Source organism: Hippocampus guttulatus, chromosome 20 (assembly GCF_054856545.1).
Source record: "Hippocampus guttulatus isolate MCC_2025c chromosome 20, RoL_Hgut_1.0, whole genome shotgun sequence".
Classification (NCBI taxonomy): domain Eukaryota; kingdom Metazoa; phylum Chordata; class Actinopteri; order Syngnathiformes; family Syngnathidae; genus Hippocampus; species Hippocampus guttulatus.
Window position 1 is genome coordinate 7855393 of NC_141280.1, and position 13609 is coordinate 7869001.

The following is a 13609-nucleotide window of genomic DNA, read 5'->3' on the forward strand; positions in this document are numbered from 1 at the left end:
AAAATCCCAAAGTACTTTAATTTCCTCGCAAAGTTAATCACACGGATGCGGGACATTTTATTGACTAATTAAGGTTACCTCCGCTGAAAGAATAGCTAACATACGTACGCAAATATATTATTTGACTCTTGTGTAGATCGCTGGACGGTTCTGACGTGTGAAGCGTAGACCGGAAGTGCTCCTCGTCCCCCCAGTTGGACTTGACATGGCGTCGGCAGCAGGAGCCAACACGAGAGACAAGCGACGTGTAGTTTATCGCACTTTGGTTATTTTGTAGGACTTAACAGCAGCTTTCTTCTCTAAAACACAAAGCCCCCGTCGGTGAAATTCATCAAAGTGACATTCGCCACCTTCGACTCGGTTGTAATCACGTCGCCATGAACGGGAAGTCGGCCAACGGCTCGGCGGGCGGAATGGCGTGTATCGACGGGCTGCCGCCGCTGCCCAAGAGCCTGAGCGGTTTGCTCAACTCGAGCGGCGGCTCTTGGAGGGACATGGAGCGCATGTACATGAAGAAAACGATGATACAGGACGACTTAAGCCGAGGACGCAACAACGCCGACAGCCTGCTGGCCAGTAAACCGGCCAACCTGGACGCCGCCCTGGCTCTGCTGCGGAAAGAGATGGTAACGTTGTGGAGGCAGACTCCCTTGATTATCACGTGCATTTTGATTTCACCTCGTGCTTTGTTTATTTATACAACCCTCTCATCGCTTTACGTGATCTTTTTTGCTATTAGTGGTATTTAACGGTAAATTCGGCTTCTACGTTGTGTGCCGTTGACTACCTCGATCAAAACAAATGGCAACTTTCAAATCTCTTTCGAGCCCCTTTGCAACTGACTTGTTTTCTGTGATTCTGTGACTGCCAAGTGATTTAAATGCCAGACGCCCTCAAGAAACATTATTATATCACAAAGCTTTTTTTAAACGTAGCCCAAACACTATTATTGATTTCATTTGTCCATTTTGGAATCGTCTGACAAATTTGGTTAATGTGCAGCTCATTCCCTGAAACAAGCCAAAATGCAACTTTTAAAAGTGCCAATCAATAGTTGGCCAACTCTCAATTTACACATGATTTAATTGAAGTGAGTCAAAAATATTTGGGGGCTGACCGATTAATTGGTCGATTTAAATTATTGGCTTTTAAAATGGGCAAACGATTACGTTTTATTTATTTTTTTTTACATTCCAACATAATACAAAGGTAACAACACCCCCCCCCCAAAAAAATAATGAACAAATAAGTACATAAATAAACTAATAGAATGGCCAATATTTGTTCAGGTTGTAAAATTAAACAAAAATAAATAAATAAGAAAAAAACAACTGTTCTGCTTGTGGAACACATCTTAATTGGTGTAAGCGTTATGAGACCAAAAACAAAGTTACTTGATTCATTCTTTGTTCTTTGTTTGTTTGTTTGTTTGTTTTTTTAAACTGGACAGAATTTTATTCTGCCAAATACCAAAAAATATCCATAGCGGAGGGTCCCTAATTATTGTAGCAGAGAGTTTTACTGCAGAAAACAGGCTAACATTTAAATTCATGTCTGTTTACAAGTTTCAAACTGGTATGTTTTCTAAATGACGTGTGGCATTCGTCGACGCAAGTGAAGCCTCGAGCTCTTCTGAATATGCAATTGTTGTACAATTACCATGATCAACTTGACCTGGCATGCTTTTATAGCACACAAAAGAATGTGTGACATGTCAAATAGAACACCCCACCGCCACCGCTTCGCTTCCTTGCCTGCGGCCCGGGTTTTTCCCGATCAGCAGCCAAGACCGGCTTTCGTGAAGTCGTCTTCGGTAGTTCCGCCGACAACAATCTGTCACTTGACGGAAAACATCATCTCTTTTGCCAGGGGGCGGGAATACGAGTGCTGCTAAAATTCTTTTTTAGGTTTTATCTGTTTGGCGCGCGGCCGCACTCTTGAGTGGTCACTCCCCAGTTTACTGATAGCGATTCGAACAAATCCCGACTAGCACGCCAGTGATTTGTTGACTCAGGCAAACACAGTCGACCTCGGGTCAAACAATGCGCATTTGTCGGCTGCATGGCAAGCGGGCAAAGTAACGTTGAAATGTGGCGCTCAGGCTAGCCTGTGTCATATTACCTCTCATTAAAAAAAAAGTACAAGAAAACAAAGCTCCCTTTTGATTGACACCGTCAGACGGGTAGAAACAAAAGGAAGATGACAGCAGCGCTGTCGTTAGTTCAACAAACAGTGCGCGGTATTTACTTTGAAAGAGTCGACTGATTTATATGGCAAACTTTCCGCTCGGCAAACTGGTTGGGTCTGAATAAACTGTGCCAAGTTATGAACTCACTTCGCTTGAGTCTAAATGGCGACATGACCTAACGCATTGAATGAACATTTGCTTGGCGGGTATGCCCAAAAAATGTGACAATTGTGACCACTCATGACAACAAAAAAAGTCCCTTTTATACGAGCATTAAAATATGTCATTGAGCGACAAAATATATTCCTGCTAGTAGTAGTCTTGAGAAGACCAAATATAACACCGGGGGGGGGGGGGGACTAGCTAGTTTGCTAAATCACCTGGATTTGGCCCTACTGTGCTATGGAATTTTTTTTTTTTTAGGTTTGGCAATTCTGTACATTTTAAGCTTTCTTGTGCTGGCATTAAGAGTCAGTTAAAAAAAAAATCACTTGAGCAACAACATTTGTAAAGCGCACAATAAAAGCTGTTGTGCTTTGTGTCCTAAGCATCTCTCCTGGTTAGCTTTGTACTAAAACGTGATTACGTAGAAAACGTTGAACAAGTTAAGTTCCCCCCATAAAGTAAAATGAACCCCATCTTCTAAATTTTACACAAAGTCAACGTTTTTAGTCGCACTTTCAAATTCGAAATAACCCTTTCAGGGACAGCGATCACTCCAGTGGACGGCTAATTATGTGATCAGGTTACAGGATGTATGGAAGCAAAGATCAAGCAACCAAAGTATCATTTCATTTTTTGTGGGCGCCGCCCTCCAGGTGGGCTTGCGTCAACAGGACATGTCGCTGCTGTGTCAGCTCTGGTCGCTGCACGAGTCCATCCAGGAGTACAAGGGCAGCTGCCAGGACTTGAGCGCCGCCTCCGGCCTCGGCATGATGGAGAACGGCTACTTTGACGAGGACGACGAGTATTACGCCGAGCCGGGCGCCACGCCCACCGGCGAGCACCCCGACGGCGGCGGCATCGGGGCGGAGGAAGCGAGCAAAAACGACGCGGGGGTCGGCAAAGATGACAGCTGGGAGTCCTTTCGCGTCACCATCTGATGCCTCCACGCGGTAATTTTTTTTGCACCAGGGAATGTGATGCCCTTGCGGCGCCCCCTATAGTCAAAACTTTCATGCTGCAAGGGGCCCGGCCTGGAGCTTCATCGTACTCGATGAAGTCGTATCAGACTTGTTTACTTAAAAAAAAAAAAAAAAAAAAAAAAAAATCAATATACTGTATGTATGTTAGATGTTTTTTTTTTTTATTCTAAACTTAAGCCGGTCACTTATTATATCCGGTGCGGTTTACATATAAATGTATGGACAAATTTATTTATTATATAATATAAAAAAAATTAAAAAGTACACACACGCACACACACACAGAATATCCGGCCCTGGAAGTTTCAGAAGTTTGCGGCCAAGAATGAATTTGTTAACCAACCGATCGTGACGATCTCGAGAGGGATGATAATACGATAAAAGGGGGGCTTTTAAGTGTTGTGTGAAAATGGCAAAAAATAAGATTTACGGTTTGAGCGTAGCAAAGCGTTGGACTGTGACATCGGAAATGGAATTTGTTGAGCAAAACTGTGGATCTTACCAGGCGGCCTTTTTGTTCACCAGTCGGGCTAAAAATTTAAACCGAATGAGCATTTTGTTAGCACAATTTTGTTTGCTTGTGAATGCCACCTAAAAGTTTTCGGTTGGATGGCACTTGTATACTTTTCAACCAGGCCCGGACTATGATTTACGATTCCAGTGAAGGTATCGGGAATTGAATCTATTTGAGAGGAATGATTTTACGAGGTGACCCTCTGAAATTTCCGAGTAGATTATGTCGTCATAGCGACAATGTCAAAATCCCGCGAACATTTTCGACGAAAGCGATCAGACTGTCGCGAACCACTTGAGCAGCACAATTTTGTTAACGTGCTCACAAGAATGAAAAATTATTGCGGGTTCGAAGTTAGTATCTGAACGTCGTCGAACTTTTGTCATCTTTTAATTGGACGGTGCAGATGCTACTCGTGCTTGACTGCGTTTTTCTCCGTCTTTGCGTCGCCAACCGTCGCGTTTAGAACATCGATGTCTGTATATTTCGCATGACCAAAGACAGCGTGGCACTTGGCAATACCATAACTACATCTGTGAAATGTACAAAAAAAAAATCTCCAAGAATGTCCATAACGTAGCGCAGGGTTAGCTGTGCCTTTAGCTTATGCTAATGAGCGATATTAGCAGAGCTAAGATTTTGTTAACTCAGTGGTTCATTAGCTACACCTGATCCAATACAAGTACGTAACTTCATCGCGATTGGTCGTTCGTCATTTATTTGTGCCTACAACACAAGTCACAATTTTATTTGGGTCATGTGGTAAATTTTGTGCGCTCGTAACTCTGCTCGAGAACTTGACGTGGGCCAACAAAACGGTCGCTCTGTCTTCAATTTTTGAGAAATGTATTCACTGGTGTACCTAATGAAGTGACTGACTGGAAAACAACAGCGAATGATCAAGGAATATTGAAATGCAGCTTTATCGGTATCATATCCAAAACACTTTAATATCGTAATGTATTGAATGTTTTTTTTTTTGTCTGACCCATATAAATGAGTCAACAAGTCATAGCAGTGAAATCCGAATAACGATGCACACTTGTCATTGGATGTCTTCACTACCAGTGCCTTCATGAATCAAGTGGTGACTAAAAACGGTATGCAGGCTAATCACGCTTCTGGCTAAAGCTAACCGCACTGGCAATGTAGCATTTTAACACTTTGAAATGTCTCACGAGTGTTGACAAAAAATAAGTCGTCGACCAGATAATTTAAACGAAATAAAATTACTCACCCTGTAAAGACACAATGCAAAATTTGAAACACGCTGTCATCATTCTCCGGTCGGTTTTCACATTCGTGGTTATTAGCCGTTATGCTACATGCTATTTATGCTCCGTGAACTGTTTTTGTGTATCTTAACTCAGTCTTAAAGAATTGTATTGCTTGTATTGTATATCGTGAGGCTTTGGTTAAGCAATGACATTGTTCCACCCTTTGGGGATTTGAGCTTGGAAATGAATCTCAAACCTCGCTAACTTGACGTTTTACCTCCGCTCTGCAGCATACTTTGGTCCAAATAGGTCTAATTATCTTGAGGCTGCTCCATATTAAATATTCTTTTCAACACAGAAAATGCAACAACTACCGAACCAACACAAGAATGCTTGAAATTGTACACCAGCAACTCGATGCTAACATATTAGCGCACCGTCGATAAATTGACATTTGTCATGTTGTAGCACAAAAGTCTTACAATACAGCCTCAAACATTTCCATGACATCATGAATGGGTGGTTATAAATCATACTCCGCACCTGTAAGCTTTACTACCATGCACATGTGACGCTTTTTAAAAAATGAACATGAAATCAAATCTTCCCGCTGCTAACATTAGCTTAGCACATAACGCCGTGCTTCCGGATTGTAGCATTTTTCTGGAAAAATGTCTTACTTTTTTTTTTTTTTTTTTGTCAGTTCATTACGCTTCCTAATTGCGACATGGTGAATCGTACAATGAAGGTTTTCATTGGGTGCTGTTGTTTCCGACTCATCATTCCTCTGTAAACGACGACACCCGTGTTTGCGTTTCTGGATGATATCAGTTAATAAAAGGATTCCAGATGTTTCCACACATTTTTTTCAGCATTTTATTCCACAAAAGGCTTAAAAATGAAAAACACACACGCTCGAATCTACATGAATGCAGGAGGTCCTCCTCCTTTGTGTGCGTCTTCTGGCCTACTTTTCTCGCTGTTCCGTGAACGCATCGCTGCGTGCCTTGCGTTTCAATGCCTCGATTTGCATTTTGGGAGGCTTTGAAACCGCAGCCTCTCACACCACAGGCTGCTTCCGAACTACCGATGAGCACAACACGCATAAATGGGTCAATGCGTTTGTTTTCATTGTTATAAAAGTGGATCTTTACTATTTCAAAGGAAATTGGTTGTATTTTACATTTATTCCGATGATGGTGCCACAACACTTTAAACTGATGTTGGAACACAAATGGTGTAGCAACAGAAAACAAAACCAAAAAAATGCTAATGAAAAGGAAAGTTCTTAATTCAGTATTTGTTATTTTTATCGGTTGTAAAATCATGTTTCAATCCATAAATACTGGATGATGCAACATATTCAAAGGGTAGCTGCGAAATGGTAATTAGCTCTATTAAAAAAAGTCTTTACAAAAATGCATATTTTGATATCATAGTAGTTTTACCTTACATGAATTATCATTTAAAAATAAAACACTATGATATTTAATAGGATATTTATGGAAAATTGCATTTCTGTTTGGCACCCCACCTTCGTATCCCTGCACTTCCGTCACAGCAAGTGACTGCTCCACTTGCGTCCCAAAGTATTAGTACCAATTCACTAGCTGGGTACAGGCATGATAACAAACCTATTTTGGGTACATACTTCGTAGAGCAGAAATTTTGTTGTGACTGTGACATGGGTTTGTGTCGTGAGTATGCAAATGAGCGATTTTGCATTTCCCTGGCATGGATTACGAGGTGGTTGAATATAATCAGCGGACTGCAGGAGGCAGTTGTGAGTGAATTGATTTAAAAATAAAAATAAAAAGTGGCATTTGGGAGAGAAAGGCGCACGTTTGTGTTGCGCTGCAAGGCTTCATGGCCGTCTGCGGATTACAGCAGATTAACGTAATCTGCACTGCCGCAGCAAATCCATGTGAGGTGCTCCGCTCCGGTCACGGCGGTGGAGTGTGCGCTTAGTTGAATGGTCATCGTCGCGTCATGGTGCTTTTCGAGATGTCAGTTTATGTTCATGTTGTGTATCATTGTGCTTTGGTGACATTGTTATTGGAATGATTTTGAATAATTGGAATATATTTGAAATTTTTTCCTACACTTAGTTGAAAATATTTTTAAAAATACTTTACCTTTTTTTATACCTGACCTCTTTTATAATATGAATACAAAGTATACCAAATATAAAATATTTCATTTAATTTTGTGCAGTGACTATGGCACCTGTGAAATCTGCCTAGTGCCTGCTCATGTGAGATTTTAACACCTAATGAAAACAATGTTTTATTTATATTTTCATTTATGATGAAAAAAGGGTAAAAGGCAGAAAAAGCGGTTCAAATTCAATTCTATAATTTTAAAATATTGTAAAAAAAAAAAAAAACAATTTAATCTCTTCTGCAGCTACAATGAAGCCATATGAAATCTCCCTAGCAACTGGTGACAAGGCGCTAATGTGCCACTATGAAAGAATATACCGTATAGAGAGAGAGAGAGAAAAAATTACATTCCTCCAATTTTCAGTCTTAACGGCCGTTATTTTGTCAGCTCTGTTCAGTGACCCTTGAACCCTGTGACATCTGCCTCGCAGCTGGCAACGATGCACACCAAAACAACCGCACTTCTGCCTATCTCGATGATGCAATTAGGACATGCTTATTACAATAACATCTTTCTTGTCATCTTACTGCCTCGTGTTGCCAGTAAACACGAAATGACTTGCGATAGCCTGTTGCAGTAATCCGATTAGTCGGATTAAAGCGCTGCGACTCCGCAGTTGTGGACTTTCCAACAAGGTTCAAATATTTGATCTCAAACACACTTTTTTTCTACCCCCCCGCCCTCATTTATTTTTCATTCACCCGCTTGGGCCTCAACATTCGGCACACCCACACAAAGAAATGGCAAATGGCGAGCACTGTAATAAACGACACAAGCCTTCCTTTTATTAGTAAACGTCAGTCCTTACAAAAAAACTTAAATATCATAAAAAGGCATTTGTACAATTTGGTATCAAGGGAGGTTCAATCAAACGTGGTCATCTCCTAACGAAGTGCCCTCTGCGGTTTGGCACATCCAAACCGCAATCGTCTCTGACAGCAGGCCCGCACACACGGATGACAATGCCAACCTCTTACTGCAGTTCAGGATCACTGTAGGATAAGATGGACCAAAAAAAAAAAAAAACTGTACACCACCATTCTCATTGTTTCACACACGCCGCAATCACTGACCTCTGACGGCCTGCATGTTGGATGTGAGCACAAAAACTTTGATGAAGCCGAGGCAGAGCGGCAGGAAGTCGTGTTCCCAGATAACTGCGGGCACCAGGAGGACTTTCCCGTAGCCGGACAGCAGCAGCGCTCGCAAGAGGAGATGGAGATCCACGCCCACTCCACTGTCGCTACACACACGAGACGACATCGCCGCCGCCGCCCTCAGGACCAACAACACGCCGCCGCAGAACGCGAACAGCTCTAAACGTGAAGACAGGGTAACGCCAAACCTTCAAAAGTGGACGTGTTGGGGGCGAGATTATTTCCGACTTCCTGTGTTTGATCCGGTTGTCTTACCCAATGCAGCCAAGGCCACCATGCTGTAGAACTCCCACTCCTTGGTGTACCTGATGATGTCAGCGGGGTCATCGCTGGACTCTGAACTGTGCCGCAGGGACCACCTAAGGTAGGCCTCGCACAGCAGGCAGAACACGCACAGCTTCCAGTGGATCTGGTGGGCAACGACTGTGTGTAGGAATTAACTCAGAAATCCATTAGAAAACATTCAGTGCCAAAATCGAGTTATCTGGGGGCGGGGGGTAATCTGGGCCTGATGTACTGGCCCTTTAAATTGCAAGCATTTTGAGGAGTGTAATGAGCCAAACAGCCAGCAGAGGGTAGCATTTTAGATTGAAAATCCTCTGCCAACTCAACTGTTTGCAGTGGCGACTTCAACGTCATGACTTTGTCAATCTGAAGCATACATTCGAACAGGAAAAATGTGTATGTATAGATATCTTGAGTATGTTTTTTTTTTTAAAGTACAAGTGTTGGAAACATGACGAGTCGTCACGTGATCAGCCAGTAATGGCTGACGATGAGTGACGTCACACCAGTGCTTGTGTTTCACTAAATACATAATTATGCTCCAATTTCCATTCTTATTTACTAACATCCAAGTTCGTGTTGAACAAAATATGTCTGAAGGCTTGAGTTTTGCACAAGATGGCGTCAATCAGGATGATGACTGGATCGTATTCTATGTACTTGTCCACTGGCTTCTGGCAGGAACCCTAAAGATAAAATGGGAATGGACTCTAGTTAGGAGGATAGCATGTGTAATACATGAAAAGATCTTATATTTTGTCTTGATATGAGATGTCGGCAGTCGGCTATGGCGAACTTTGGAAGCAGCTACGGAAACGAGGCAAATCCTCACTTTATGACGTCAGTCCTTGCCGTTGATATGGGGAAATTGCACCCCCTTGTGGAATCACCCTCAAGTCTGGCCTTATGCATGTTATTGTTCATTCTTCCCGTTAACTAGGGTTTTAGCAAAAAGGGAAGGGTATTTACCGAATTTTGAAAGCAACTGCATGGGGAAACGGTCAAAATGAATGAAATAATTGTGTAATTCACGTGTGTGTGATTCACAGACTTGTGCATGTTATCATATCATGGAATGAAAGCAATGAAAACAGAAGCGTCGACACACAACAGTAGAGTAACACGGGGTGTCCTCGGTTTACGACGCTGTACGCAATTCCTGCATTTGTGCGTAAATTAGAACAGGCCGTTGTCCAAAGCTACCAGAAATACTTAAGCGAATAACAATCGCAGGCCATAATTTGTATCTTAATTCAATAACCGGGACGCGGTTGCGAACGTGCTATTAAATCGGTGAAAAACATAAAAGAGCTGCTCCCGAGTGGTTCGTAACTTTGCCGTCCTAATTCCGAGGAGCTACTTTATCGCAACGGACTTTTATCTTCGCTCGCGTTATCACAAGAAAAACGATGGTGACAAGCCAAACAACTGAATAGTAACAGTATTACAATGTAACGCACGCATAACGTGATCTTCAGGATCCCGTTGGTGTAATCTCGGTGCAACTCCGCCGCCTTTTCGTTACATTCGATGCACCTGAAGGCAGCTTCCGCCATTCTTCACAGCGACGATGCGAACCCGGAAGTAAACACACTCACGTGTTTGTGACGTTTCAAAATAACAAATGAATTATCTTACTCATGGATCAGTTCAAGTTGCAAATGGAATGGTCGAGTTTCTGATGTCAGGTTAAGTTTAAATGTCGCAACATGGTCAGTGAATTCTTGTTAAGTAAAACGCGGCATTTCTCATATGACGCGCAAATATTTTGAAATGTCGCAACATGGTCAGTGAATTCTTGTTAAGTAAAACGCGGCATTTCTCATATGACGCGCAAATATTTTGAAAATTTCGGCAACGGAAATGCCAGTTACGTCCCCTTTATTGACTGCAATTAAAAATATTTTAAGATTACATATTTATCATATTTAACATATCCTAACCCGTTGTATTTGTCATAATTTTACTTTTTTGTAGATCTATTTAACTATTCGTTCGATCAAAGAGGAGCAGATGTGTTATTTTTCCTTGTTTCTTTCATACTAAAGAACACACCCTTGTTTCTTTATTTATTTTTAATACATTGACATCCGTTCAGGAGTCCGACTCTACGAGCCGAACTTGACTAATATATAACACCTCATTATTTCGGCAAAAGTCACACCCAGTTTTTTTTCTGTCAAAACAATACTTAGGCTTTAGAAATAGAACATAATGATCTTTAAAGGCTTTAGAAATAGAACATAATGATCTAAGTGTCAGGAGATTTTCAAGATCAAAGCTTTGTTGTTGTTGTTGTTTCTCATGTGTTCAGTGTTGAGCTTCGAGGTTGTCGTAGATGTAGCTGCCCACAGCTCCCATGTTCACACCTGCAGACAAAAGCAACAGTTGGGAGTAGCCACCCTTAAAAACACCCTTAAAAAAATGTTGCTTCATACCTTTTGGTCCAAACAGCACGCCGTAGCAGGGTTTGTGGCAATAAGGCCGTCCCTCATGCTGAAAAATGAACATTAGAGAAAAAAAAAACATCACTTCTTAAGCTTCTTACAAAACCAAACAAACGGCACTCTCACCTCGGCATGACCGCCGGCCGTCAGAGTCTTGCTGCATCTCTCGCAGCGCAGACACGGCTTGTGCCAGTTCTTTCCCAGAGATGACACTTTCTCAGCTGTCCACATACAAATGCACATGGTTACCACAGTTACTGATTCAACTTTTCGAACCATAGACATAGCCGTTTAATTTTAATACATAACTTAAAGTTGGACCTTGGAGGACGAAAATGGACCCCAACACTATGACCCGACCCTACAGTGCACTCACCAAAGTAGACTGTCTTGTTGCAGCCGGGGCAGACATTCGGCCCCGCAGAGAAACTGGCACCTTTTGGAGTTACACAAAAAAATATACATACATATCTTTTTCTTCTTTCACTGCTATACTATCAGTTATCCTGTTCCTTCTATTTTTACTCCACATATTTCTCACCCTTCACTGGTCCCCGAGACGCGACTTGTTTCTCCTCCCCCGCTTTGGTTACCAAGGGAACAGCTGCCGGGGCCTCGTTGGCGGGAGCATCGTAAAGGTAGGTGCCGACTCCACCGATGTTCACTCCTGAAACATATTCAAATAGGTTACTCTTTATTTGATACGCACATATAAATAATAGCAATATTGACAATGCTTTTTTAAAAATGTGAGCAATAAAAGTCACCTTTTGGTCCGTAAAGGGCAGCGTAGCACGGTTTGTGGCAGAAAGGCTTCCCCTCATGCTGTGAAATATTTCACATTTTAGACGACATCACTTGACAATTATACCACACATTACATTATGTCAGATGTTAATCATGCCACATGTAAAATTATGAGTGATAATTCTTTTAGATATCCTGGCCCAGATTGAAGCTCTCTTACCTCAGCGTGGCCACCAGGGTTCAGCGTCTTGCTACATCGTTCACATTTCAAACAGAACTTGTGCCAGTTTTTGCCTAAAGAAGACACCTTCTCCGCTGTGAACACACACACACACACATATTGCTGTCAAACATTGTAAAAATTCACTCAAGATTTCTTTTTTTGTGCTCTTTATTTACCTCATACAAATTGCACTTTTGAGCCTTTTGAAGTCTCAATACGTTTGTTTCAAAAAGACCACAAAGTTGATTGTTTGTCCTGAGGGGACGCAGGAAGCCTGCCAGAGTGGTTCACTATCATCAATTACTTGATTAAGTCATAATGGAAAGAAAGAACAGTTTTGGTCTCAGCTCCTCGGAGGGGCAGCAATCGTCGTCGTTCTTAGCGGAGGATAAAGAATATCGACTGTTATATTGTCTGTCGACATGTATTGCTCCACTGTTTGTTCAAATATCACTGCTCATACATTTATAATGCAGTGACACTGATGTAATTCATTAGCATTGGTGGACTGAAGATTGTATGTTTTCTTTATTTATTTTAATACATTAATAGTTTACTATCCGCCAGAAACAATGTCCAAGAGAAATGTCTGCTTTGTACATGTATTTTTCAAAGGCAATACTAATTATCTCTCTCTGTATAGGAATATAATAAATGTTTGGTTGCAAAGCAATAGTATCATATTCAAAATGATTGATAAGCAGCCTCTCCTCGATAAATCACATTAAAATCCATAAGATAAAAGGACGTCACTGTCATTACAGACGACAGTGAAGGGACACAAAAAAATCTGCCTCAATCACTGGTCCACTCACCAAAAAACACCGGCTTGACACACTTGGGGCATGTCGACGCCATGTAAGGAGTGCAGAAAGTCTGCCTGGGTCTGCTTTGGCGTACGGTTCAGACTACGGCGCGTCGTCTTCCGCCCACACCTTGGCAAATGCCGGCGATGACGTCGGCGGTCCTTCTTTCGTTTTAGCTCGTTTGCATAGGCACGCCCCAGTCGACAACCATTGGCTGAGCGCGCAATGGGATTGCAGAATTACATTTTTCCAATATTATTTGATATCCATCCATATTGTCGTCTGTTTATCCTCACAAGGGTCGCGGGCGTCCTCGAGCCTACCCCACCCTGAACTGGTTGCCAGCCAATCGCAAGGCTCACCTAGACGAACAACCATTCGCTCTCACAATCACACCTAGGGCGTGTTCCATTATCCTGCCATGCATGTTTTTGGAATGTGGGAGGAAACCGGAGCACCCGGAGAAAACTCCACATAGGCACGGGGAGGTCGCAACCGGAATCGAACCCTGTGCCGCTGCACTGTGAGCTCAACGTGTTAACAAAGTGGCCCGCCTTTTTTACGCGATGTTTTGAGTTTCAAGTGTGGTCACAAAACGCATCGATTTTTTTTTTGTCAAGGCGCCGCTGTGCGGTATCATCATAGAGTAAACGCCTTGGCAAAAGCATCTTTTGTCCTGTGATGACAACTCGTGCGTGCGTACTGTACAGTATATTG

General features: G+C 42.2%; 3 protein-coding genes across 3 annotated transcripts; 1 reads left to right on the top strand and 2 right to left on the bottom strand.

The window, feature by feature from the left end:
* The first annotated feature begins 205 nt into the window (after window positions 1–205).
* On the top strand, window positions 206–5926 carry LOC147187846 (protein FAM89A-like). Its single transcript, XM_086100965.1, has 2 exons — window positions 206–626; window positions 3007–5926. Exons 1-2 carry the CDS (start codon window positions 378–380, stop codon window positions 3289–3291), a joined length of 534 nt encoding a protein of 177 aa, XP_085957091.1. The 5' UTR covers window positions 206–377; the 3' UTR covers window positions 3292–5926.
* Window positions 5927–7990: 2064 nt separating this feature from the next.
* Window positions 7991–10254, bottom strand: LOC147187847 (protein ARV1-like). Its single transcript, XM_086100422.1, has 5 exons — window positions 10130–10254; window positions 9236–9355; window positions 8640–8793; window positions 8301–8543; window positions 7991–8219 (listed from the first exon to the last, which is right to left on the bottom strand). Exons 1-5 carry the CDS (start codon window positions 10223–10225, stop codon window positions 8095–8097), a joined length of 738 nt encoding a protein of 245 aa, XP_085956548.1. The 5' UTR covers window positions 10226–10254; the 3' UTR covers window positions 7991–8094.
* A 480-nt stretch (window positions 10255–10734) lies between these two features.
* Window positions 10735–13183, bottom strand: LOC147187848 (cysteine-rich protein 2-like). Its single transcript, XM_086099715.1, has 8 exons — window positions 12902–13183; window positions 12084–12178; window positions 11884–11941; window positions 11658–11783; window positions 11493–11552; window positions 11243–11337; window positions 11108–11165; window positions 10735–11038 (listed from the first exon to the last, which is right to left on the bottom strand). The coding sequence occupies exons 1-8, from the start codon at window positions 12942–12944 to the stop codon at window positions 10980–10982; spliced, it is 594 nt and encodes a 197-aa protein (XP_085955841.1). The 5' UTR covers window positions 12945–13183; the 3' UTR covers window positions 10735–10979.
* Window positions 13184–13609: the final 426 nt, after the last annotated feature.

Coding starts and splice junctions, on each gene's coding strand:
- LOC147187846 (XM_086100965.1), top strand. CDS start 378: ATGAACGGGAAGTCGGCCAACGGCTCGGCGGGCGGAATGGCGTGTATC. Junction 627..3,006: donor CTCTGCTGCGGAAAGAGATG/GTAACGTTGTGG, acceptor GCCGCCCTCCAG/GTGGGCTTGCGTCAACAGGA.
- LOC147187847 (XM_086100422.1), bottom strand. CDS start 10,225: ATGGCGGAAGCTGCCTTCAGGTGCATCGAATGTAACGAAAAGGCGGCG. Junction 9,356..10,129: donor TCCTGAAGATCACGTTATGC/GTGCGTTACATT, acceptor TTTTATCTTTAG/GGTTCCTGCCAGAAGCCAGT. Junction 8,544..8,639: donor GGTGGCCTTGGCTGCATTGG/GTAAGACAACCG, acceptor CTTCACGTTTAG/AGCTGTTCGCGTTCTGCGGC.
- LOC147187848 (XM_086099715.1), bottom strand. CDS start 12,944: ATGGCGTCGACATGCCCCAAGTGTGTCAAGCCGGTGTTTTTTG. Junction 12,179..12,901: donor TGTCAAGCCGGTGTTTTTTG/GTGAGTGGACCA, acceptor GTGTGTTCACAG/CGGAGAAGGTGTCTTCTTTA. Junction 11,039..11,107: donor CGTGCTGTTTGGACCAAAAG/GTATGAAGCAAC, acceptor TTTTGTCTGCAG/GTGTGAACATGGGAGCTGTG.